Source organism: Lutjanus erythropterus, chromosome 8 (assembly GCF_056507025.1).
Source record: "Lutjanus erythropterus isolate fLutEry1 chromosome 8, fLutEry1.hap2, whole genome shotgun sequence".
Lineage (NCBI taxonomy): Eukaryota > Metazoa > Chordata > Actinopteri > Lutjaniformes > Lutjanidae > Lutjanus > Lutjanus erythropterus.
The window spans coordinates 957,501-982,046 of record NC_139324.1 but is presented as its reverse complement, the minus strand read 5'-3'; the positions used below and the strand labels follow the sequence as shown (position 1 = coordinate 982,046).

Here is a 24,546-nt window from a genome sequence, read left to right as displayed (position 1 = left end):
GACCAAGATCACTGTGACCTCATGTCCGTCCCATTCTTGTGAACGTGCATCTTAAAGACACCCTCCAGTGAAAATCCCATTTTTGCCAACATGTCCATGTGGTGTTTTTCCTGTGTTTTGAGACATATTAGGAGTGAAATCAGAAAGTGAAATGCAGTGAGCAAGACCAGTTGGGGAGGTGTGATGTATGGAGAGGGTGGGGACTATTTGCATATTCACAAATCCTTCAATACTAAATGAAAGCAAGGTATAAACCTAGATGTAAACCATTTCCACAAGGTATTTGAACCTACTTTTCTAAGCAAGTTACTAAGGAAGTGTAAGATGGTACCTTTTACTTATTACTCCTTTAAAAAGTATAATGTATTTATTACTTGTTATTAAAAGTAATATGTAAAGTGTTATATGAATTCATATGTGTTTTTGCAGCTGAAATCCAATGCAGTTGTCTTTATGCCACTCAGTGGGTGTAACTGCAGTAATTCTGCCTACTGTGACATCACATGTATATTCTCTATTGGTTTGTTGGCCAAAACATTGCGTTAGGTGACAAAAATATTCATCTAGCATGCCCCCTGGCTACCCAAAAGAGGAGACTAGAAATCCAGGCTGAAATAGCCTGTAGTTCTGTACAGCCTGTACACGAACAACATAATAAAGCATCAGTTTATTTATGAAATATTTCAAACAAGAGATTTCATTCTGGACAGAAATAATCTTGTTTTACTGGGCCAACAAATACAAAGCCAGTAAAATTATAAAACTTAACAGAAATACTGTACATCCACTGTATTTCTTATCTGCTACATAGGCTGTCCAATCAGTCCGCAAAGGCTCAGCAAAAGAAGAGACTCAACCAGTCATGTAGAAGATTAAAAAGTCATGTTTGAAATGCAAAAAGCAAAAAAAAAAGTCCTACTTTAAAGTGGAATGTTACAGACAGTTACAGTGATAGACAAGAAAAGACCAGAGTTGACCGATCATTTGAAAGAGCTGATGTTAGCAACCGATACTGGCTTATCACTGATATGTTGTTGCAGTGCAGTTAACTGTCTTAAATGGTAAATGTTTTACAGGCTGCATTGTGATATACATTTGGACATTTTTTCTTATTTCAAGTTGAATATGTATTTCTCTGTAATTGCTATCATTGTTACGTTGGTGAAGTGGTTTAACTGTAAAATATCCTACCACAGGCATAACTATTATATAACATATATATATCAAATTGGAGGTATCTTACCAAAAACTTTTCTGTCATAAACAATATAAGCCAATATATCATTATTGGATTTAAATGAAAATGAAAATCAGTCTGGCTCTTAAAACACAGATTATCTGTTGCGATAGTGACCTCATGTGTGGAGGTGACACACTGGTGTAAATTAATCCATCTATCCAAATGCAAAAGCAATCTTCCTCTACGATGTCCTTCATTCTGCAGGCAGTCTTAGCACCACATTTGGCAAAATACAAAATCTAGACAGTGATGAGAGAGTCCCTCTGTGTCAGCTGTGAGCACGTCACTGTGGGGCCAGTGGGATGCCTCTGGCGTCGGTGACTTGGCCCTCCTGCAGGTTCTTGACTAACTGTGCCAGCCAGCGTTTGGTGGTGGTGTCGTCCTTCAGCACCTGGGCGAACGTGCTGTCTTTGAGCTGGTCAGGCAGACACTGACGCAGGGCCTCTCGGGCTCTGAGGAAGGAATCCCACATGTCACAAAACCATCACATTGGCTTTTCTTTTAACAACATCTAGAAAACAGACCAACAGTGTTGGTGGCGAGGTGCAGAGGTCCAGTTAGTCCAGAGCATATGTGTCAATCTCAAGGCCCGCGATTCAATTATATACGGCCCGTGAGATAATTTCATTTGTCTATTATGAATGGCCCATCGGTAAATAGCACTCCCACCCCTCATACTACAAGTCCCACAATGCACTGCGACAGCTGCTGCACAACTCCAGAAATAAATCAGCACCCAGTCGCAAAGACGCAAGTTTCTGTCAAATGACAATGTAAACAGGTTTGTCTGTTTAAGCAACTGACTCAGTGCAAAGAAACACAAGTATATGAGGAGGGAGATGAACTGCAGGTCCACCTGAAACCAGGTGAGAGAGAGAGAGAGAGAGAGAGAGAGAGCTGCAGCTCCACCTGAAACCAGGTAAAAATAAAAATAAGAGAGAGAGAGAGAGAGTGTGTCAACATGGACAGATGTGTCGACTTGATATAAAAAACCTTTTATGATCATGGATCATAATATTAATGTACACTTCTGTGGTGTGCGTTTTTTTTTTTACTCCAAGTCTGATATGTGTACTTTTAAATACTTAATTGCTGCATTATTGTAAGTGATGATGAAGAGTCCAGACTCTGTCTCTCCTCTTCATCTCCTCAGTGTGTCAGTGAGCAGTTGAACCTTTTCCTAAAATACTGCTGGTTCTGTGGTGTTACATTTTAAATCTGAAGCCTGCAGTGCACCATAGAAGCTACAGTTGACTTTTCTATTGAATTTTTCGGTGCGTTTTGGCCTTAATGTTAACTTGAGCAGGTCAATATGTTCATCTGTACCTGATGAGCTGATGGGTTTGTAATATTATTACATGAGCATATTTTTATGCCAAATGCAGTGCCATTGAGGGTTTGCATGATTAAAGTGTGTGATATCTTGTGTCTAGACACAAAAAAAAGCAATTTTCAAATGTAACCCCCACCTGGATATGTGAGCTTAAATATTCTGAGCTGAAATATTCTTGTTTTCCTTTGTTGTTGTTGAAATTTTTTTTTTTTTTAAATCTTATTTATTTTATTGAGGAAAAAGTTGTACTTAATTGTGCCAAAACATTTTGGCAAGATTATGACCAGCAACAAAAGCATAATAATATGCGGGGGTCTTCATTATACAGTATCTCACAAAAGTGAGCACACCCCTCATATTTCTGCAAATATTTAATTATATCTTTTCATGGGACAACACTGAGGAAATGACATGTTGATACAATGTAAAGTAGTCGGTGTACAGCTTGTATAACAGTGAAAATTTACTGTCCCCTCAAAATAACTGAACACACAGCCATTCATGTCTAAACAGCTGGCAACAAAAGTGAGTACACCCCTAGGTGAAAATGTCCGGATTGGGCCCAAAGTGGCCACCATTATTTTCCAGCACTGCCTCAACCCTCTTGGGCGTGGAGTTCACCAAAGCTTCACAGGTTGTTACTGGAATCCTCTTCCACTCCTCCATGATGACATCATGGGGCTGGTGGATGTTAGAAACCTTGCGCTCATCCACCTTCCGTTTGAAGATGCCCCACAGATGCTCAATAGGGTTTAGGTCTGGAGACATGCTTGGCCGGTCCATCATCTTTACCCTCAGGTTCTTAAGCAAGGCAGTGGTCGTCTTGGAGGTGTGTTTGGGGTCGTTAACATGTTGGAATACTGCCCTGCAGCCCAGTTTCCAAAGGGAGGGGATCATGCTCTGCTTCAGTATATCACAGTACATGCTGGCATTCATGGTTCCCTCAATGAACTGTAGCTCCCCAGTGACTGCAGCACACATGCAGCCCCAGACCATGACACTCCCACCACCATGCTTGACTGTAGGCAGGACACACTTGTCTTTGCACTCCTCACCTGGTCGCCACACACGCTTGACACCATCTGAACCAAATAAGTTTATCTTGGTCTCGTCAGACCACAGGACATGGTACCAGTTATCTGTGTCCTTAGTCTGCTTGTCTTTAGCAAACTGTTTGCAGGCTTTCATGTGCATCATCTTTAGAAGAGGCTTCCTTCTGGGATGACAGTCATGCAGACCAATATGATGCAGTGTGCGGCGTATGGTCTGAGCACTGACAGGCTGACCCCCCACCCCTTCAACCTCTGCAGCAACGCTGGCAGCACTCATATGTCTATTTTCCAAAGACAACCTCTGGATATGACACTGAGCATGTGCACTCAACTTTTTTGGTCGACCATGGTGAGGCCTGTTCTGAGTGGAACCTGTATGCTGCTGTATGGTCTTGGTCACCGTGCTGCAGTTCAGTTTCAGGGTGTTGGCAATCTTCTTATAGTCTAGGCCATCTTTATGTAGAGCAACAATTCTTTTTTTCAGATCCTCAGAGAGATCTTTGCCATGAGGTGCCATGTTGAACTTCCAGTGACCAGTATGAGAGAGTGTGAGAGTGATAACACCAAATTTAACACACCTGCTCCCCATTCACACCTGAGACCTTAGGCGTTTCTCAATACCAAGTACGCCAAGTTCGGACTTACGGACTTGGCAGTTCGGACTTAGCAAGTTCGATCTGGGAGTACAGTCTCTCAAGGACGGGAGGACACAGGACGGTCATTCTGTTATTGGGACAGTAGCGTACTTGATGATGTCACCATCTCAGCTCATCCAGGCTTACCCACTTCCAGTTATTTTCACCATTAATGTATATTTGAAATAAAACGAAATATGATATAAAACACAACCCTGTATCTTTTGGTTTAAATGTGTGGAAAATGAATTATATCTTGTTTTACTACTATAGAGACATCAGAGCCAGTGGGCAATTTGAAAAGGTCATGCTGGGATAAGCCTGTTTTAGCGGGGTAACATGTATGCTATCAGCCCGGTCATCTTGCTAGCCGGTGAGGTATGCTGGCCGTCCCGTTAGCAGGACGACACATCTCCGAAAATGTCGGAGCAAATTTTAAACTACGCGCTATCGTGATGAATCGACCACAGATTTAAAGTTTTAATGTCTACATTCTTGCATAAAATAATCTTAAAATTGCATTCCATGGTACTAAAACAGTAGTATTTCGACACTTGTAACTTAAAGTTGTGGGTCCTCTCCTCTGCCATTGTTGCTACGAAATGCATTCTGGGATACGTGGCTGCCCCAAGTCCACACATGTCACCACCCGATGCATCCTCGATAGAACGGGCGGGGCAAGAACACATCGGGATATTTGACTGTACTTGGCGAGATGCGGACTTTTGAATTGGAACAGTACTTGGACTGAGACTGATGAGGTTTCTCAAGTACACAAGAACACAAGTACAGAGAAGAACGCATATTGAGAAACGACTCTTGTAACACTAACGGGTCACATGACACTGGGGAGGGAAAATGCCTAATTGGGCCCAATTTGGACATTTTCACCTAGGGGTGTACTCACTTTTGTTTGCCTATATCAAGATGCCATAAGAAGGTGTGGAAAGCTCATGTGATAAAAGCTGTTTACAGAGATGGTCCCACTTATTATCGAAGACTGATCTGTTTTTTCAAAGCACAACCTCTTTTCCGAGGTATGCTTTCCTGATATGCATTATTGATATTACTTAAGGGGCTGCTAGCTATTAGGAACTACATATTACCTATCAGGTTGATAAAACTATATTGGTAAACTTCAATAAAGATACAAGCCTTTTAAACAGTAAACTGGTGAGCAGAGTCCTGTGTCACACATGGTGGACTGATCTACAACATGTTTTGGGGCAGACCTGTAGCTCAGTCATTGATAGGGGTGTCACAATTCTCCAAATCCACAATTTGATTTGACTCTAAATTTTAAGGTCATGAGTCAATTTTTTTTTTTGTTATAGCACTGACTGCTTATGCCATTAACTATGGAGTCCTGAATTGTAAAGATTAACAGATCATTTTCAGATCATCATTTATGCCCTGACAACTGTCATTTTAATTTTTAATTTTAAGTAATTTATATAAAACTTAATGTATTTCACCAGTCACTTTGGAACAAGCTGTTAAATGCAAAAAAAAAAACAAAAAGGACAAATCACTACATGGCAGACGGATACTTCAGCAACAACAGTGGTGCCAGAACATGTTATAAGGGGTAGTTAAGTTACTTCAGCCAGCAGTAACGTGGCTTGATAAGCATACAAGTCACTCAGTGGCCATGTATTGTGTTCACTGTCACAGAAGTAAAATAGAGTTACTAATTATCATTTCTGTGTTGGCTTTGCATTGTTCCTCTTTTGCTATTTTTGCAATTATGCTGCAATCACTTTTGCTTTGCCACTTGTAACTGACCAAATGTCACTGTATTGCTTGTCTTGTCATTGTTCATTTGATCGATTTTCAATTTAGAATGAAAATTGTGACACCCCTAGTAAATAAACTTTAAGCAGACTGTACTAGGTAAAACTCATATCCATGTGCTGAATATCTAACTATATGCATCCTTCCTCATCTGAATATTAATTATTAAGTTGTTCATTTGTACATTTCCAAAATTGTGAAAACTCAAGTTTATATTTTTTCCAAACTTACAACGTGTTGCTCTAATTACCCAAAGGTGAATGTAAGATGTGATGGATTAGTTAACTGATGTCACCTGCTGAGCCGAATGAGACAGATCCTGGTACATCTCGTCATCAATTTAGTTACTAAATATAAGACCATTGCTTTAAGATATGGAGTCTCTATTGTTTTTCCTGTTTCCTGTTTAAGATTAATGTTAGATTTCATGTAATTTCAAATGTAACAATATCTTCTAGCTTTAGGAGGGACGGTTTTTATTTCAGGCAAAGTGTTGTAACTCTATCTAAGGAAATGTAATAAAATGTAAATAAAATGCCCATCACAAGTTGCCAAAGCTTAAAAGAATATCTTAAAAGAGCCTTTTTTGATTCTACCAATAGCCAAAGAGGGCAAAGTTATCAGTTTTATAATGATATAAAGAGAAAAGAATTAGCATCTGTGAGACTGTAACCACCACTTATTTAGAACCTTATTGGAAATTTATCATCAGGATGGCAACAAATTTATTTTCTGATTGTTGCAATTAGTGTGTAAACACTAAGTTCTGACCATTGGTGGAGGAACTGACTGTCACAGCGTACTGTATTAGTGTCATGGCTCCTCCTAGTGGCAAATACTGATCATGACATTCTTCAGTCACAGAGCTCATAGGAGCTCATCTTACACAGATCAATCGAGAGCCCAAAATCAAAAGTGCACATTTTTCCTCTTACCTGTAGTTAAATTTATCCACTTAGAAAGTTGCTGAGTTTTAAAGATGTCTGTCTTCTCAGTAAAATGGAACTAGATGGCACTCTTTGTTGTGCTCAAAGCACAAAAAATACAGTGGGAAAAAAGACAATGTGCCTCTTTCTAGAAATCATGACTGTTTTACATGGACAAGAGGCTTGCCCTTGTGACAGCGTGGGATATAAACATTAACTGTATCCTCCTCAGCTGAGCTCTAACTTCTTGTCCATGAGTAGATACATGCTTCCTTTTACATGGTGATATGGTTGGCAGGTGTAGTTTGGTAGAAAGAAAGTAGTTCCTACATCAAACTGTTCACAACAAGGTCTGTAGATTATCTTGAGTAACCAAGGTAACTGATTTTTATGAATGTATTTTGTGGTGCTTTGAGTACCACAAGCTGGGTGCCATGTACTGCCCTTATACTAGTGAGAAGGCAGATGTCTCTACAGCCGATATCTCCAAAACTCTGCAGCACACATCAAAACTATGTAGCACTGCAAGTAAGATAGGGGTAAAATATGTGTTTTGATTTTTGGTGTGAATGCCCCTTTAAAACAGCAGACCACATAGAGTAAAAACTGCTCTACCTGAGATTATCTGAGAGGCGGAGGTAGCAGCGAACAACATGCTTCAACAGGCGTGCTGATGGTTCTTTTGAGAGCTGGAGCACCATTTTGCCCTGCCAAGAAACAGATGAAAACAATACTGTGAAAGAGGATCTCCTCGATGCCAAGCTTCACATAGTGCAGAGAGACGAGGACAGTTAGATCAATCACATTCAAATGTTTTTTTGAAGGACACTTACAAGGATCATGGCCACATGGGAGAAACGTTCATATGTCTGACATATATAAGCCAGGCCTGTGTCATCCAACAGGATCTTCTGCAGTATGAATGTAGCGACCTGCAAAACAAAATGGAGTGAAGAATGGTAAAATGTTACCTGCAGTTTCAACCCAGAGATGGTTAGTATATTTAATTTTAATGACTTAAAGAGAGAGTTTGGATTATTTGAAGTGGGGTTGTATGAGGTACGTATCCATAATAGTTTGGAGAAGCAGTATGAGTGTAGGAAGCTCAGCAATGTACTGCTGTGGACAGGGTCAACAGCAAAACATATTTTAGAATATTTTTACAGCTTTACTTTGCTACCAGACAGCCTTTTGCAACAGGAATTCCCTATTGTATACGCCAAATATCTTTTCTCCAAAGTTGCCAGGCTGCTTAGCAAAAACAGTAATTTTGTGTTGCTGTTACTTTGGGGAATTCAAACTCTCCTTTTAAAAGACTGAAATCACACAATGACACAAACAGACTAACAGATATAACAGTATATCCCGTGTTGTACAAAGTAAAATGACTGATTTCACCAGTGGAGTTTGGTTGGTTTGGAAAGAGCGTTATTTGACTTATTATAATGGTGGATTCCCATCGGAAAAGGCTGTTCGATGGCAAGAAAAAGCACTGCAAAAATTCTAAATATACCGTAAACTGAAACTGATATTGATTTTTTTGTAAGTGGCTAAAATATATTTTGTTGCTGACCCTGTGCACATCAGAACAATGCTTAGCTTCCTACATCAGTACTCACGCAACTTCTCCAAACTGTGGGCATGTTGACCACCATCAACTGCAGGTAAGACAATTACTATTACTATGAATAAATACCTCATACAACCCCACTCCAAAAAAAAAAAAAAAATATCCCTTTAGTGTATAAAAATAAGACAGTCTAACAAGTGTTACAGCCGTGATACATCTTCATAATTATAAATAAAAAGCAACAGATTGGGAGAGGTGGCTGGCGATATGGTCTTTTATTTTATTTTTATACGCTGGGCGTTAAAACAGTGGAGCTGATACATGATACATGAAAAGAGAAAGGAGGAGAAAACATTATGGTTCAAACTATTACTGTAAAGCAACATTAAGGTTAGGGAATATGCCAGAGACAAAGCAGCTGGAAGAGTTATGTACCGTTTTGGAGAGCTCACTCCCTGATTCCATAATACGGAGACACAGCGGGATGATTTCAGTGGTGAGGAGGAAGTTAATCACTTCTTGTTCATCTGTTTTCACCAAGGCACCTGCAGTAAACACAGAGAGGCAGCTTGATGAGAAAGCTGAAGACATCATTTTGTGGAAACTGACCTCAATCAACAAAGCAGGAGTAAAGGTTACCTATGACTCCGAGGCTGGTAAGTCGCAGGTACTCAAACGGCCGTGTTTTGCTCACAGTGTGTAGAAAAGGGTAAAGGAAAAGAGGGATGTGAGCAGCAAGAAAAGCTGACCTGGTGAGGGACAAAGAGAGAAAACATTTTAATCAATGTGACCAGTCCATTGTACACTGTAAATATAAGACGTAAGCATCGAGGTCACCCGTAAGGTTTTTACTGATAATGGAGACAAAAATAAATACCTACATTAAAATTAAAAGTCACGAAAATCTGAGATTACAGCAGTTATCAGATGTAAGACATATTCCTAAAATGTTAATAAAAGACACTTTGACTGTTCTGAGTGATACCTAAACTATTTTGTGAGATTTCAACAGATTCAAAGCATATTATGTTGGATTAATTATGTATTTCTGGATCGTTACATAGTCATTATATTGAACTCCTCATTACCTTGTCTCTGGGTGTGAGGCAACACACTGCAGAAGTGCCAGGGCATTGCACACTCTGTTAGACTGGTGAGCTGTCAGCGTAGGGGGATTTATGGATGGATAGATGTTCACTATTTCCTAAACAGAGAAAGACATAGACAAAGATGGAAAACAGTTAAATTTAATATTAAGACCGCACAACATGAACAGACACATAGGTATCTGGTATGTGGTGGGCTGCATTTTACCACATTCTTGTAGCAGTGTGTATGCAATCTGTTCTGAAGACCCTCCTACTCAACTGACGTCCTTAACACAACCCAGCTGTCTGATTTCCATTCGCTTCACTGTAAGGCAAATTACGTGTTTGGGCTTTCTTACCTGCCAAGATAAGTAGCAGATGTTTGTGAACATGCTGTCAGTTTGACACCAGAACCTATCTGATATCTCGTCACTGGTATGATTAGTCTCATGTGTTGATCAGAGTTGTAATTAAAGGTTTGGGTGGGCCACAGAAGATTTGCATGTTGGCTACTACTGTTGGGCCCTGGTTAAAAAAAAACACATTTAGTCATTGTAAACAGACGAATTAATGAAGAAATGAAGTAGCAAATTGTTTATTTGCATATAGCACAGGGAAGTGATATCTGATAACAATTCAAGACCCATTCTAATGCCAAGTCTGAACTCATGTACTTCAAGCTGTCACTTGTGATCGGATCACCCAAGACACATGTAATGCCAGGTGTAAAGAGGCTAATAGTAATATGCTACAACTAGCGATGGGACATGGGTCATACCTGCAACAGTGCAGCAATAGTGCCACAGGAGTGCCAGAGCATTGGTGCCAGGTCTGGCACAGACTCGCGTTTCTTGCTTAGCTCCAGCAAGGCATTTTCTCTTGTCTCTGGACTGGACAACTCATTGATCCACTGGTAAATCTTCTCCCGATCGACCTGAGCCAGGGCTGTGACATTAGTTACAGCCTATAAAAGGAAGGACAAAAAATTATGAATAGATGCATTCATCATCATAACAATTAAGCCTTGGATATGTCCTGTATATCAATATGAGTGTATGAGAAAGGAGATTATTAGCAATTTTGTTTATCATTACAATGTAACATACTAGGGATGCACAGTAATATCGGCAAATCATCAGTATCAGCCAATAAATTCTTTAAAAAGGAATAACATACATGTCCAAAATGCTGATATTTCTGCTGATATGACAGGCCAATAAGATGACACCGTTCTTATGAGCACATGACACAAGTATGTTTGTGGTGAGGGTTTTTTGAAGTGATTCAAATTTTGAACAGATAGCGCAGTTGCTATTTGCAATGATTACTCAGCATTAATCATATGAGGAAGAACCTAGTCACATTCCTTCAACACTACAAATTTAACTGCACATCTTAAGAGCCACTTTCCTGGTTAATGAATTAGTTGTCAACTACTAAATTAATCACCAACTAGTTTTTAAGAAAAAAAAGTCTAAGTCTCTGATTCCAGCTTCTTAAATGTGAATATTTTCTGGTTTATTTCTATTACATTGAACTGAAAATCTTTGGGTTGTGGACAATACAAGACATTTGAGGACATCATCTAGATCTTTGGGAAACACTGATTGACATTTTTCATTATTTTATAATATTTTATAGTCAAAATAACTAATTGAATAATCACGTAAATACTTGGGAGATTAATTGGCGATGAAAATAATGATCACCACAATAAAAGTAATCATAATATGTTAATTCCAGTTCAGGAGAGACTTAAGGTTCTCTGACGTTAACTGGGAAAAATACGTCCATTAATCGGCATCTGCAATCAGTCAAAATGAGTTAAAAAAAAAGATTAGCATGTCAGATGTTAGCAAAAAACCAACTTCGCACAATCCTGTACCATATATCTTTTATGTATGTTACAACTAGACATACCTACAATATGGCTTCACAGACTGATATCAAAGTATTTAAAAATATGTAATATGATTGTATGCGAGCAAAAAGCTCTATCCTGACGTTACTGTTGATAAATTGCTAGTTTTACAGAGAACTCCATTTAAGCCATAGAAACAGGCATTTTTCCCTACTTAAATATTTCACTCACAGCTTCAATTGCGGTTTGCAACAAAATAGACAATATTGCTGAATGAGCTGGTTTTAGCAATTTAAAGGGAAACGAAGACGGAAATTATGTGTAATACAGTACGCTATTAGATACTCACTGCTCCCGTCGCCAGCATTCTCTGAAGCTCTTCGTGGTCCCAAAGTGTTGTTAAAACTGCTGTATCAGCTTAAGTGTGGTGTAGTGGCAAACTAATGTAGTAATGAAAGAAAGTTGGCCTCACTAACATACACAGTGCGGACAGCTAGCCCAAGCTAGCTGCTAAACGTCTTGCCAAATGGAGCCCAGTACGCGCGACTATCAACATTACAAGCAACATAACTTCATTGAGATAACAAGATAGCAAAACATTAATATTCGCATTTGTGTATTTCAACGACACCTTCGAGAGCTCAAAATTTAACGCTAGATAATGCAGTTAGTCCACTGGCGGATTTTTGTTAAGCTATGGAGGCAACAATACAAATAAGTGAAGTATCGCGAGAGTTGGATCAGAAACATTCTCGGTTATCATTTCCGTTGTAAATTTTCACATTCCCGCCATCATCGCGCAGTGTTGCGAGGCGTCGTGTGCAAGTCCACTGTCAACAACACACGTACTGGGGAGCAGGTGAATGCCGGCAAAACAAACTTTCTGCCCTCGGAGGACTTGCGAAAACGATACTGCGATTTAAAAGTTTCAAGACGACCACATATCATCGACAGGTAAAGAATTGTGACGATGTAACCAAACCGTGACACTGTTTTCATCACCAAATTACAATCAGGCAAATTAGCCAGTTAGCTAGCTCCTGCTAGCCCGTTAGCCGACTTGCTAATGTCGGCCTCCTGCATCCATTCAGCGTCCCTAGATGAGGGGACGACATTATCAGCATCCCAGACATTCAGCTTGGCTGTAGTGCTACCCTCGTTGCAACTTTGATAGTTTCGCACATTATTGTGACGATTCGTCTTGTCAGAATGACGTTAAGGAGTAACGAGCGCTGGTGCCAATGTGCACTTAGTCTAATGTGTACCTTCGCTTGCCTTTGCTGCCGCGGTACAGATTGGCCATTGGGCTAGTTTTATGGCTAATGCAAACCAGGCTCCTAGTGGAACCGTTAGCCAGCTAACATAAGTGGCGTGAGTTCCCTCGCTTTGTACAATTTCGCTGTTTCGCTGTCTGTTGTGTTACAATGAGCCGTTTAGAACGTGATTATGCTATTTATCTGTTGTGCTCCGTTTCTTGTGCTCGACTTGGAGTTTGTTGTGACTTTCAGCGCTCAGGAGAGAAGCATTGGCAATAGCGGGCTAGCATAATTGCGTTAGCTGAATAATGTAAACTAAGCTATTTACGAGTATTTTGTGATTTTAATAAGCTATGCAATATTTATATTGATTGCGTTGAAATAATTAAGATTTGTCATTGGGCTCATTAGCCGACTTTTATAGGACAGTTCACATGAGTCTAGATGAGACTGGCTGTTGCCTGGAAATTGTAGTGGTTGGTATCCTTAAAGGGATAATGAACAAAAAATGAAAATTTTGTCACTGTCTAGTCACCCCCATGCTGATTGAAGATTGGGTTTAGTTTTTCAGTCCACAAAACACTGCTGGAGTTTCACAGGAAAACAGCTTACAGAATCTCCCAAGCAATGTAAGTGAAGGGTGATCAGTTTTCAGATGAAAAAAAAAAACCCTAAAAGAATTCAGAAAATACTTCCGTACTGCTCATCTGGTCTAATCCGAGTCTCCTAAAATGCCATTCACTTTCACACACACCCAGTTCAGATGATGAGCACACACGAACGTGATTTCAAGCGAAGGATACAGTGAAGAGTTGGCGAGCGAAAAACATGGTGCAAGTGACATCTTTCAAGTCAACTTGACATGTTGGGGCTTTAAGAGACTTGTACTGTACCAAATGAGCGGCATGGTGGCATTTTGAAACTCCAGCAGTATTTTGTGGACTAAAAATCTTCTGTTGGCATGAGGGTGAGTAGTTAATGACGGAATTGTCATCGTTGGGTGAACTGTCCCTTTAATGTAACTGTCCACTGCAGTGGCAGTAATTGTGTTAATGTGGTGGTGCTGATATGGATAAGGAATGACATTTAGAATATACTCAATGAAGATTGGACACAGAGAATGGGCAATAAATGACATACAATGGTTGTACTGATGCTGTTGATTTAATTTCCGTCTTGTTTAGGATTTGTCTGAACGCAAGTCCCAGCCTCCAAGGTGCACCAACTGGATAGTAAAGCCATGGCAACCATAGTGCCCAAACTCTCCAGCGGTGGCGCTGTGAAGATACGCTTTACCAGCATCGACCTGGGCACCACCAGATGGAAAGAGGGAACTTTCGAGATTTTGGAAAAGGACAACAAAGTCAACCTGTGTCTAAGATTCAACTGTGGTGGAGCCTCCAAAACCTTCCAGGTATTGTTCAGTTTGCATTTATTCAATAATGAATGCAACTCATTGCACTCATTATACAATTGCTTTATAAACTTTGCTGAAGCAGTATCTATTAGAGCCTGACGGATACTGGATTTTTGGGGTCAATAATGATTTTGATTCCAACATCAATCTGTATCAGCTGATATTGCAATGAGCTCTCAAATGTGTGCATCAAATATTAGTGACACAGATATGTAATGAAGGCAGGATATTTTATAGTTTGACAATATATTAATTGGCAGAAATGACAGCAGGTCACTGAAACAGCAAATCTATACTGGTTAAAAAAAAAACAAAAAAGCCAAAACAACTTAGAATGGAGCACAAACATTTGATGTTGTGGATGCGTGTTTTGATTTGTGTGCATCATTAGCAAGATAGCTAACATTGCTAACTGCTCTTTTCTTTTAAATCACTACTTGAATGCTCTTATTGGTCAATATTACATTTGGATTAATGACACTGATCCTAGATCATCAATGAAATACAACTCTTGTCTGAAGTTTATTCTAATGCATTCTGGAGAACTTTGTAAGATGAACGTACTACACGTTTGTCCTGTTTTCTTCTGCCTTTGCATAAGGGCTAGTTCATGCATGCATTACAGGATGTAAACATCATGGGGAAAAAATCTCCAGGGGTTCATAGCAGCAGACCCCCCTAGCAGGTCCACCCTTTTCACCTCTAACCAGTTTGCATGCGTGTTATGTTTAAAAAAAAAAGCTATTCAGTCTATGAAATGGTTATTAGAATATACACTTCAATTTTATTTAATTGTAGACCCAGTTTGCTGTTTTGTGACAGATATGTCAGTGGTTTCATCAAGAATTACACTGGGGATTTTGGATTTTAACAACTCTGCCACCAGCTGGTCAACCAGAATCTGGCAGATGATCCACACCAATTCATCACTGATGTGGCTGCTTGTATATTTGGTGTTGGGACTGACCAAGGAGCAAAAAAGTAATTAGGTTGGCCCATTTGACACACAAGTAGAGGTGTTCAGTTTCCTATCATGTATTTAAATGGCTGTGGAATTTCCTTTCAAACCATCAAAATAAGCACAGACCAATTGCTTGCATAAGCAAGTAATCGCTTAGTAGCTGGTGTGATTGGGCAACTTTTACTTGAAGTAGGGGTGGGCGATATGGCAAAAATATCATATCACGATTTTTTTATTAGAAAATCACGATTTCGATTTTATCACGATCTTACATGTATTTATATTATGTATTATGCTATGTATTTAGATTTACATTTACTGTTTTTACTTTACTTTTTACTTTTTTTTTCAAGCACAAAGGTAAAAGTAAAGGTAGTAATGTCTGCAAAAACCACAAACAAAAGATGTTACTAACTCTTTTAACTGAAACAGTCACCAGAATGTTTTGTTAACATGTTAAAATCACAACATTCTTCTTCTGGAGCAGGACGCTCGCAGACCCCCAACAGGGGACTGGTTTACCAACATGCCACCTTTTTCTCCTCTTATGAGTTTGCAAGTCTGTATTTAGTAATCAAAAAATACCAACAAGAATACCATTAAAGTACAACAACAGCAATAAAAATGTCGATTTTTCAAAAAAGGAAACAATAACATGCAAGGTTTTTAAATTGTAATTAAGTAAAAACACTAATACCACAATGTAAAAACTAAGTAAAGAATCTGAGTATTTTTTTCATCACAGCAGGTCAGTGATCAGTGTTTCAGTGACTCTCTGTGGATCAGTGAATAGTTTTATTTATGGCGGCCCGCCACATTAAAAACATGGGCACCATGACATGATTTTCTATTTTTGGAGCTGCGCACCTTTTTCGCTCGTGTCTAGAAGGTAACTCTTTATTTGCGCAACTCTCGCGAGATGTCCGTTATTTCTACTAAAATAATCAAACTCGCGCGATCTTTTGCAGGTCTAGGGTTCCCTTCTAGACATGACCCTCTGTCTCTGTCAAACTAATGACAGCAGACTGTCTGTAAACAGCACGGTGTTACACTCTGCAGTGTTTCACACAAAGACTTTATTTGTGCGGACATCCAGGTTTGGTTTGTCACCAACTTTGACATTTTTATGTTTTTTAATCAGTCCGAGAGGACGACGGCATCCGCGATTGATTAGTGATCAGTCTGCCCTCCTCTCCTCCCTCACCTGTTCACTCTGCTGTGAGAAGGTCTGAAAGTTTCTCACAGACTCTCCTGTTTTACGTATAGACAATTGTTTAATTTTATAAGAGCATCTGGTTGATGTCGATGTCATTAACTATCACGTTAGTTTCGACTGTTGTAATAAACTCCGTCATTAACAACAGTCTCCTCCACACGCAGCTTCTCTGCAGTTGGTCTGTGTGTTTCCTGATCAGCTAAACCAGCGGCGGAAAGACTAGAAAAGTTGCGCCAGTTAAAATAGAAGCGTCCCGTCAAAATCTCTTAATAGTTTATTGGTTATAGGTCCGGGTCCGTATAGGACGGCGTGTGGGTCCGCCTGTTAGGGACCCCTGAACGATCCATACGATCTCCTCACTTTGGCAGATCGTCTACACGTTCTAATCCTTCACGATCTAATATCGTCATATCGCACACCCCTAACTTGAAGCATTCATATATATATATTTTTTTTGAAGCAGCCTTCAAAAGCTCTGTGCTGCATGCCCACTGACGCAGCTGTGGCACACTGCAGCGGTTTCCCTAAAGACACAGTTTTTTGTAATATGTATAGCTTTTGTCCTACCTTCATGTCTCCTTTTTTCTGCTGCTTTATGGACAGCTTGCATGTCATGACATTTAAGATATCAAGCCTGTAGTTTGTGGACCACTGTCTCTCAAAGCCAGCAGCAAGCTGTGGGGTAGGGGTACAATGCTTTTGGTCTAGGTAATGTGTAATGTCCACCTTATTATGTCTGAATCAGGTGATTGCTGAATTTAATCACTGATTCTGTGAGCCATCTCTGCAAAGCATAAAATGTTACACTGATGTGATTAAACCTTTAATTTAGGAAACCTTTTAAAGAGATTTGACATGTTTGGATGCAAAAGAAACAAAATTTGCCAAATTCACTTAAAACAGACACTCTGGTGGAAATTTTTTGAAAAAGGTTGCAGCTCTTGGCATTCTCTTTGGCAACTGAGGCAATGAATTTCCTTGTGCACTGTGCTCATTATGATACAGTGCCAGCACATTGGTGTAGTGCTTTAATTGCAGTTACAAGTGACAGAAATTAAGTGCAGAAAATAAAGTGCTTGTTAGAAAATAGTGTTTTCTAGAAGATGCCCGTCACCTTTTTCTCTATGCAGGAAAATATTAAACATTAACCTTAACAATTTGATTAAGATGATTAAGTAATTTGTGTTGTGTTGTTAAAATCTAAGTAAATTAATGTCAATGTAGCACTAATGGACCAACAAAGTATGTTGTAACTATGTATAAGAAAACATACAAAAGAGATGAATAAAAATGCAGTCAAGACATTAATTTGATTATCTTGTTTTGTTGTGTATTGTTTTTGTTTATTGCCCTCAGCTGAACCAGAATGTGAAGAATATCAGCCAGAATTTGAACCGGATCATGCTGACTTTGAAGGACAATAGTGTCATCACCCTGGATAAGATGCCCCCGACTTTGGTTCAGAGGACTAAAGAATACCTGGAAAAGTTGAAGCAGCCAAAGACAAGTAATAGCACTGCTGCTTATTTTAAGAACCTATTTTATCCACTAATGATTTTTTGCACAGTTTCAGGGAAGAATTTCTCAAGATTTTTACTCAAGCTTTATGTGTGATGATTATTGATACATTCCTTACAAAGGTTTCTTAAAGTCCAGCAGATGACAGTCATAACTCTCCAGCATCTGCCACATATTTTGATGCTGAGCATGGTTGCCTGTGGTTTTGAGTAATTTCAAGTGATGATGTTAGAGAAGTCCAACTGAAATCCAAGGAAAAGTCTGTATGTCTTCTATGGCATACATGTGTACTGATGATTCTTTTGGGATTTCATGTGGTGGCCTTGAGTTTTTGATTAATTTGATGGACTGATGTAAGGGATCTGTCTTTGCAGATGGACACCTTTATTGTGATGCAGCTGGTCAAAATTTGCATACAGCAGTAATATCAGTGTTCTATCACAGCAGAGCAAACTGTCACGCTGAGCCAGACAGCAACCTGCCACACAACATGAGATACAGACTTTGAAAAATTCTGCAGCTGTAGTCCAGGCAACTGTTTGTAGTTCTGAGCTAAACTTAATTGCAGATTTTGTTTGGGATTTAGTTTTTGTATAAACAATACAGTTAACTACCTTTCAGTGTGAAATTTACTAGACTAGCTACAGGTTGTGCTAGCTTTAGGTGAAATATTCCAGCATATTTTGTGAAAGGGGATTCATTGCCCCAGAGAGAGCTCAAAGTAAATTAAAATAATTGTGTCACTCACATGCTTCGTCCTGAGTTGTTCTTTTTTAATTTTGCAGTTTTAAAATCATCCCATGGAAGTGCAAACTTTAGCGTGCTTGGGAATCGATCTGTGAAAAATGAGACCAGTCCATCAGGGGAGAGACAGGTGAGCAAGATCTCACATTTTTAACATGAAAATCTTAGTGACAAGCATACACTTCAGTGTTGTTTTCATTAACGATGACGGTGACGAAATAATTTGGTTAACGCACCTTTCTTTCATGACTAAAACGAGACAGTGACGAGCTAAACATAGCTCTTTGATGACGAAAATATGACGAGACGTATCTGTTGTTTTCGTTGACAAGACGAGATGAAAATGTTAGTGGGTTGGCTATAGGACTATCAAAATGCATGGCATTTCCTCCAACTGTATGTGCAATCAGATTCAGACATGTCTGATTTGTGTACTTTTAAATACTTAATTGCTGCAATGATGTAAATCATGATGAAGAGTCCAGACTCTGTCTCTTCTCTTCATCTCCTCAGTGTGTGTCAGTGTGCAGTTGAACCTTTTCCTAAAATACTGTTGGTTCTGTGGTGTTACATTTTAAATCTGAAGCCTGCAGTGCACCATAGAAGCTACAGTTGACTTTTCTATTGAAGTTTTCGGTGCGTTTTGGCCTTAATGTTAAATTGAGCAGGTTAATATGTTCATCTGTACCTGATGGACTGATGGGTTTGTAATATTATTATATGAGCATATTTTTATGCCAAATGCAGTGCCATTGAGGGTTTGCATGATTAAAGTGTGCGATATCTTGTGCCCAGACAAAAAGCAAGCATTTTCAATGTAACCCCCACCTGGATATGTGAGCTTAAATATTCTGAGCTTAAATATTCTTGTTTTCCTTTGTTATTGTTGAAGAAAAAAAAAATTAAATCGTATTTATTTTATTGAGGAAAAGGTTGTTGCAGTCTGGCTGTTGAAATTCATATTTCTGAATAAAACATTGAACAGTTTTAGACTGTTCAATAAATCTTAATCCTGTTTGGCCCGCGACTTAGACTGTGTTTTAAATTTTGGCCCCTTCTGTGATTGAGTTTGACACCCCTGTTTTAAAGTCATTATTTTTTTTCGACTAAAATTAATGACTAAAACTAGACTAAAACCCTTTTAGTTTTCGTCAACTAAAACTAGACTAAAACTATTAAGGATAGAAATGGCTGCCAAAAACAACACTGATACACTTACATTTGATTGAAATATCCAGACTCCTAACATCTTCCAGACAACACCAAGGCGGCAGAGTGCAGAAGGCCGGGAGGACACAACGCCGAGGAAGCCTCTGGGTAGCCCGAGTAGAGCTACCTCCACTCCCACTCGCACTGGACTGTCTGAGAATAGGTATGGTAGAAGTTCATGTTAATATGCAAGTTATGGCATGTGAATAATTTAATCTTTTTGAAACAACTCAATGTGATGACTGGGGATGCACAATGTAGTTTTTTTTCCCCAGCTGATAAAAATAATGACCTTCTTCTACTTTCACATTTTTGTATTTACAAAAGTTGCACACCTGAGGGTAAGAAAGGCTAAGATACTGTGAGCAAAGCTGTGTGTTTTAATACTTCATAGCTCTGACTGAATCACATCTAATTAACATAACTATTACAGCAAAAATAAACAGTTGTCTTCAAGTAATCATTTACTTTTTCTAATAATGTCATAGATGTGCGTTGGCTTATATGGAGCATTTTCTCTAAGAATTCAAATGGAACACTTTGACATAATCTGTAGAATTTGATAGCATTATAGCTAATATTTACTGGCTAACAGACCAGATACCAGGCTTGACTGATATAGCTGTGATAGGTCAATATCCGCAGGTAATTTATCAGCCTGATATTTATTTTTCACACCTAGTGATGATGCTTGACATTATTATTAGTTCAGTCTCTAATAAATTTAAAAAATTGCTTGGATCAGTATTTTTGTTTTGACAAAGTAAAACAAGATCTATTGATTTTGTTTACACTGACAACAGCAACAGTCCCTCAGCTGGTATTCCCTGTGACCCGGGATTCCCTGTGCAGTTCCCAGTTCATGCATGTGACTGTGCCCTTAAAGAAGGACTTGAACACCTGTCATGTTTAGGTGTTATGTTTTTGTCTGTCAGTCTTTCTGTCCGATTTAGGAATGGTCAGTTCAGGCTTGTGACATTAATATTCTGTCACTGTTTTTTCAGGAGCGAAAAGAGAAAAAGACTCCTTAACTCTGAAAGTGACCTGACTGAGGACTACCCCAAGGAAAATGACTCCTCAAGGTAAAAGGGAGCACTACTTGAGCACCACTACACTTGATGCTTGACCCTACTTCTTTGGCCTTTTTTCAGGCTCTGTATCTAGGTTATTGGTTATTTTGTATCCTCATATACTGATTTAAACAGATATCAAAATATCTATGTATACAAATGTCTAAGATCTATGTGTAATGACCATCAGATTATTAATCAAAGTGCATACAAAGGTTTTAAATTTTTCACACCTTCCACAGTCAGATAACATCCCAAAATATGTATATATATATATAATTTCTTAGCAACAACAAAGCTACTTCGGATCCATCCAGGAAGTTTCTACTAAGCTGCAAAGATAAGCTGAAGCAGGCCGAGGAGAACAGGAGTTCAGGTAAACTTCTACATCTGAAGCTCAGCAACAGCACCATCTGTAGACTGCTGGTTATGTCATCATGCTGGTTCGACTTACTTACTTAACTGCAAAACATCTGGAGATTTTAAAGCACTTTTTGTAACTGCCTTTTGCTTATTTTGAGAGAATAAATGGAACATTAACCAGAATATTCAGACCGTATTTTTTCCCCTTACCCTCAGCTCCACTGGGTTCAACTCCCCTTCAGCCAACATCATTCTATGGTAGCCGATCTATGACTAAAGACTACAGCCAGAGTCACTCGTTCCTGGACAGGTGAGTTTCTTTAGTGGTTTTGTATTTAATCTACAGTTGGTAACTTGTATAAAGATAATGTTTTACCCAAATGTAAGTACTTGGTCTGAAAAAAAGTGGTATCAGTGCATTCCTATCAAATATGACAAAATGATGTTCATAAAAGTTATAGCTGTATCAACATCTGCTTCAGTGAAACAATCTCGCCTCTTTTCATCATCTAGTAGGAAAATAGTTTAACAATACTGCATTATTATTTTAATTTCACTCATCTAGTTGTAGATTTGAAGAATCAAATCATGGTGAGGCCAGTGATTCACATCTCTATAATCTTTACTAAGGCCATCCTGTACAGCACAGACCACCACAGTCAAGAGAAGCCTTATGCTGCCCAATCACTCCACTCCCTTCAAGAAGGTACGGCCCTCTCTGGACTACGGTGGCTGGAACAAGCAGAGGCCCTCTACTCTGGCCCAGCCTCAGCCCCCACTGCAAGGGTAAGAAGGAGCCAGAGAATCTTAAATTAAATGTGAGCATAAGCAGTCCATGTATGTGAAGAAAGACTGAATTTCATTTATTTTGAATATTGTGAACCCAAATGACGCACAAGGGAAATCAGAATCTGTAGTTTTATGCCCCATGTTCTCGGAAGAATCAGTTTTGCTCTTAGAATTCCAAACACCCGTTTGTAACATCATGAAAGTCATGTCTCTTTAAGTTCTTGGGGTTGTCAGAAATTCTGTTATCTAAATTCAAAGCCTTAAATGGTTCTTCCCCTTGTTTTGTCATCCACTGTGTCCATATATCATAGATTCTCTAACCTGGGCAACACTTGCTACATGAATGCCATCCTGCAGTCCCTCTTCAGCCTCCCCTCGTTCTCCAATGACATGCTGAGGCAGAGCATCCCGTGGAAGAAGGTGCCCATCAATGCATTGCTCAGGTACTACAGTACACTCTGCAGACAGGGGCAGATCAATATTAACTTGCAGGTTAAATGTCCTAATGAGATTAAATGGCTCATGAAGGCTCTCAGATTTGGCCTGTCTGCCTCAGTCTATGTCACTTCCAGATTGTCATTTTTAGAAGTGGAATTAAAATTCTCTCACAAAAACGGCTCCAGAAGTCACTGTAGTGTATATATGTATATACGTTTTTGAAAATCAAGTTTCTATATCATTTTACTAAACCTTGATACACTGGGGCTCCAACCTGCAAGTTACTCTTTAAAGAAGACTGATTCATGTTGTCCTTCAGATTGTCAAAGGAACTTAAACACGTTTTGTATTATCAAAGGAACTTGAGCAATTTGTGTAGAGCATTATTTGCTCAAGGCAGACCCTCTTTTTAACAAAACCCACTTAAAAGTGCTTATAGCAATTTCGGCACTTTTTGAAAAGAGAAATGCTTTTAATCTGTGGTATCCTCACTACCTGCAGACGTTTTGCTCACCTCATGGTCAAGAAGGACGTGGGCTGTCCAGAGACAAAAAAGGACCTCTTGAGGAAAGTGAAGAGTGCCATCTCCTCCACAGCCGAGCGTTTCTCTGGAAACATGCAGAATGTAAGATCTCCCTCAAGAATCAACAGTTCAAAGCAGTTGTTATCTACTCTTATTTGGAAAAAGTACCTTGTAGTTAGAGATGATATTATGCTGTACTTGCTACATAGGACTTTACCAGAAAAATATATTAGTTTGCTATTAATGTTGTTGTTGTTGTTGTTGTTGTTATTATTATTATTATTATTATTATTATTATTATTATTATTATTATTATTATTATTAGTAGTAGTAGTAGTAGTAGTAGTAGTATATTTGCTTATTTTAGCTCCTACCTCTTGATAACATATCAAAAGTGATGGGCTGTGTTAGAAACCGCATACTTACTACTACATACTTCCATACCCATACTATCCATACTCCATACTGCATACCCAATCCATCAGACAGCATGCAAAGCGTTTACACTACAGCGTACTGCATGATAACCCACAATGCATTGTGCTCCTACCCGAGCCGAAATCGACAGGCTGAAGCTGATTTCACTTTAGCTCTAAACTCTTTAAATATATCACTTTATCGAGATTTTTTTAAAAAATCAGGTGAGAAAGTGGCCGTTTAGATCCCGAGTGTGCCGTTTATTTGTCCAAATACCAACTGTTTACAATTTTGTTTGGACGAATTCGGCGAAATTTAAGCTAGCCGCAGTGAGCAACACACTTCCGGTTATATTCACAAAATAAAACACCCTTTTCCCTTTCTCATACCAAAAGACCATGGTGATAAATAGTGCTTTTACTTTGAAAACAAGAAGCGAACCAACCTGCAATATATCCTGCTTGACACCGCCGTTTGGACTGATCTCGTCCCGTTAACGGAATTTGACCATTCATGATGCCTTACCGGCGGAGAGTCTTGTCGGCTATGAGACGAAGATCGGCCCGCCGTCTTCGGTACATCATGGTCGCTATCGACTTGGGCTTGTTGTCAGATGTAAATCGTATTTATTTTTTAAACTTTCTTAATAAATGTAAATCCAATGAGAAATTGCTAACATAACATACCTCCAAGCATAAAAATTGGAGGGAAAATTATATCTAACCTTACTCAGCTTGGTAATTTTACATAATTATATATATAATAATGATATAATTCATCCAACCTTTTTTTTCCTGTCCTGTTCGTGGTGACGTCGCATCGCGTTGCATCCTGGGTAATTTGAGTGTGAGTAGTAAGCTGATGATGAATACTCAACATTTCTGGCGAATGCAGTATGCATCCAGGAACTTCTCGCATACTCAAAAATCGCATACTGCCAGTGTAGACACACTGCATACTCAAAGAGTTAGTATGAGTAGTAGGTAAGTATGCGGTTTCGAACACAACCATGGTCAAAGAAAACACATGCCAAACTATTTAAGCTTGTACAAGTGTATAAAAATACAAATCACATGTAGATTGGTTTGTCAGCTTTGTATATTTGAAGACTGAAGACATTACATTA

At 39.0% G+C, this 24,546-nt stretch overlaps 2 protein-coding genes across 3 annotated transcripts in view; one reads left to right on the top strand and one right to left on the bottom strand.

Moving 5' to 3' along the window:
• Window positions 1-1,383: 1,383 nt before the first annotated feature.
• On the bottom strand, window positions 1,384-12,193 carry LOC146322280 (CCR4-NOT transcription complex subunit 9-like). The gene is made up of 8 exons (XM_084724213.1): window positions 11,849-12,193; window positions 10,417-10,602; window positions 9,639-9,754; window positions 9,190-9,299; window positions 8,986-9,095; window positions 7,814-7,912; window positions 7,596-7,687; window positions 1,384-1,692 (listed from the first exon to the last, which is right to left on the bottom strand). The coding sequence occupies exons 1-8, from the start codon at window positions 11,864-11,866 to the stop codon at window positions 1,524-1,526; spliced, it is 900 nt and encodes a 299-aa protein (XP_084580339.1). The 5' UTR covers window positions 11,867-12,193; the 3' UTR covers window positions 1,384-1,523.
• Window positions 12,194-12,300: 107 nt separating this feature from the next.
• Window positions 12,301-24,546, top strand: part of usp37 (ubiquitin specific peptidase 37) — a 21,943-nt gene continuing 9,697 nt past the window's right edge. Inside the window, exons 1-11 of one of the 2 annotated variants that reach the window (XM_084724212.1) lie at window positions 12,301-12,453; window positions 13,940-14,169; window positions 17,706-17,856; window positions 18,653-18,741; window positions 19,868-19,983; window positions 20,825-20,902; window positions 21,178-21,266; window positions 21,470-21,563; window positions 21,884-22,039; window positions 22,354-22,485; window positions 22,982-23,105. In XM_084724212.1, the coding sequence (XP_084580338.1) occupies window positions 13,996-14,169; window positions 17,706-17,856; window positions 18,653-18,741; window positions 19,868-19,983; window positions 20,825-20,902; window positions 21,178-21,266; window positions 21,470-21,563; window positions 21,884-22,039; window positions 22,354-22,485; window positions 22,982-23,105 (1,203 nt within the window). In that variant the 5' untranslated portion in view covers window positions 12,301-12,453; window positions 13,940-13,995. Of the gene's footprint in view, window positions 12,454-13,939; window positions 14,170-17,705; window positions 17,857-18,652; window positions 18,742-19,849; window positions 19,984-20,824; window positions 20,903-21,177; window positions 21,267-21,469; window positions 21,564-21,883; window positions 22,040-22,353; window positions 22,486-22,981; window positions 23,106-24,546 lie in introns of both variants that reach the window. The other variant, XM_084724211.1, reaches the window with a different exon arrangement.

Coding starts and splice junctions, on each gene's coding strand:
- LOC146322280 (XM_084724213.1), bottom strand. Junction 9,300..9,638: donor GCCTCACACCCAGAGACAAG/GTAATGAGGAGT, acceptor GTCCCTCACCAG/GTCAGCTTTTCTTGCTGCTC. Junction 7,688..7,813: donor CCCATGTGGCCATGATCCTT/GTAAGTGTCCTT, acceptor GTTTCTTGGCAG/GGCAAAATGGTGCTCCAGCT.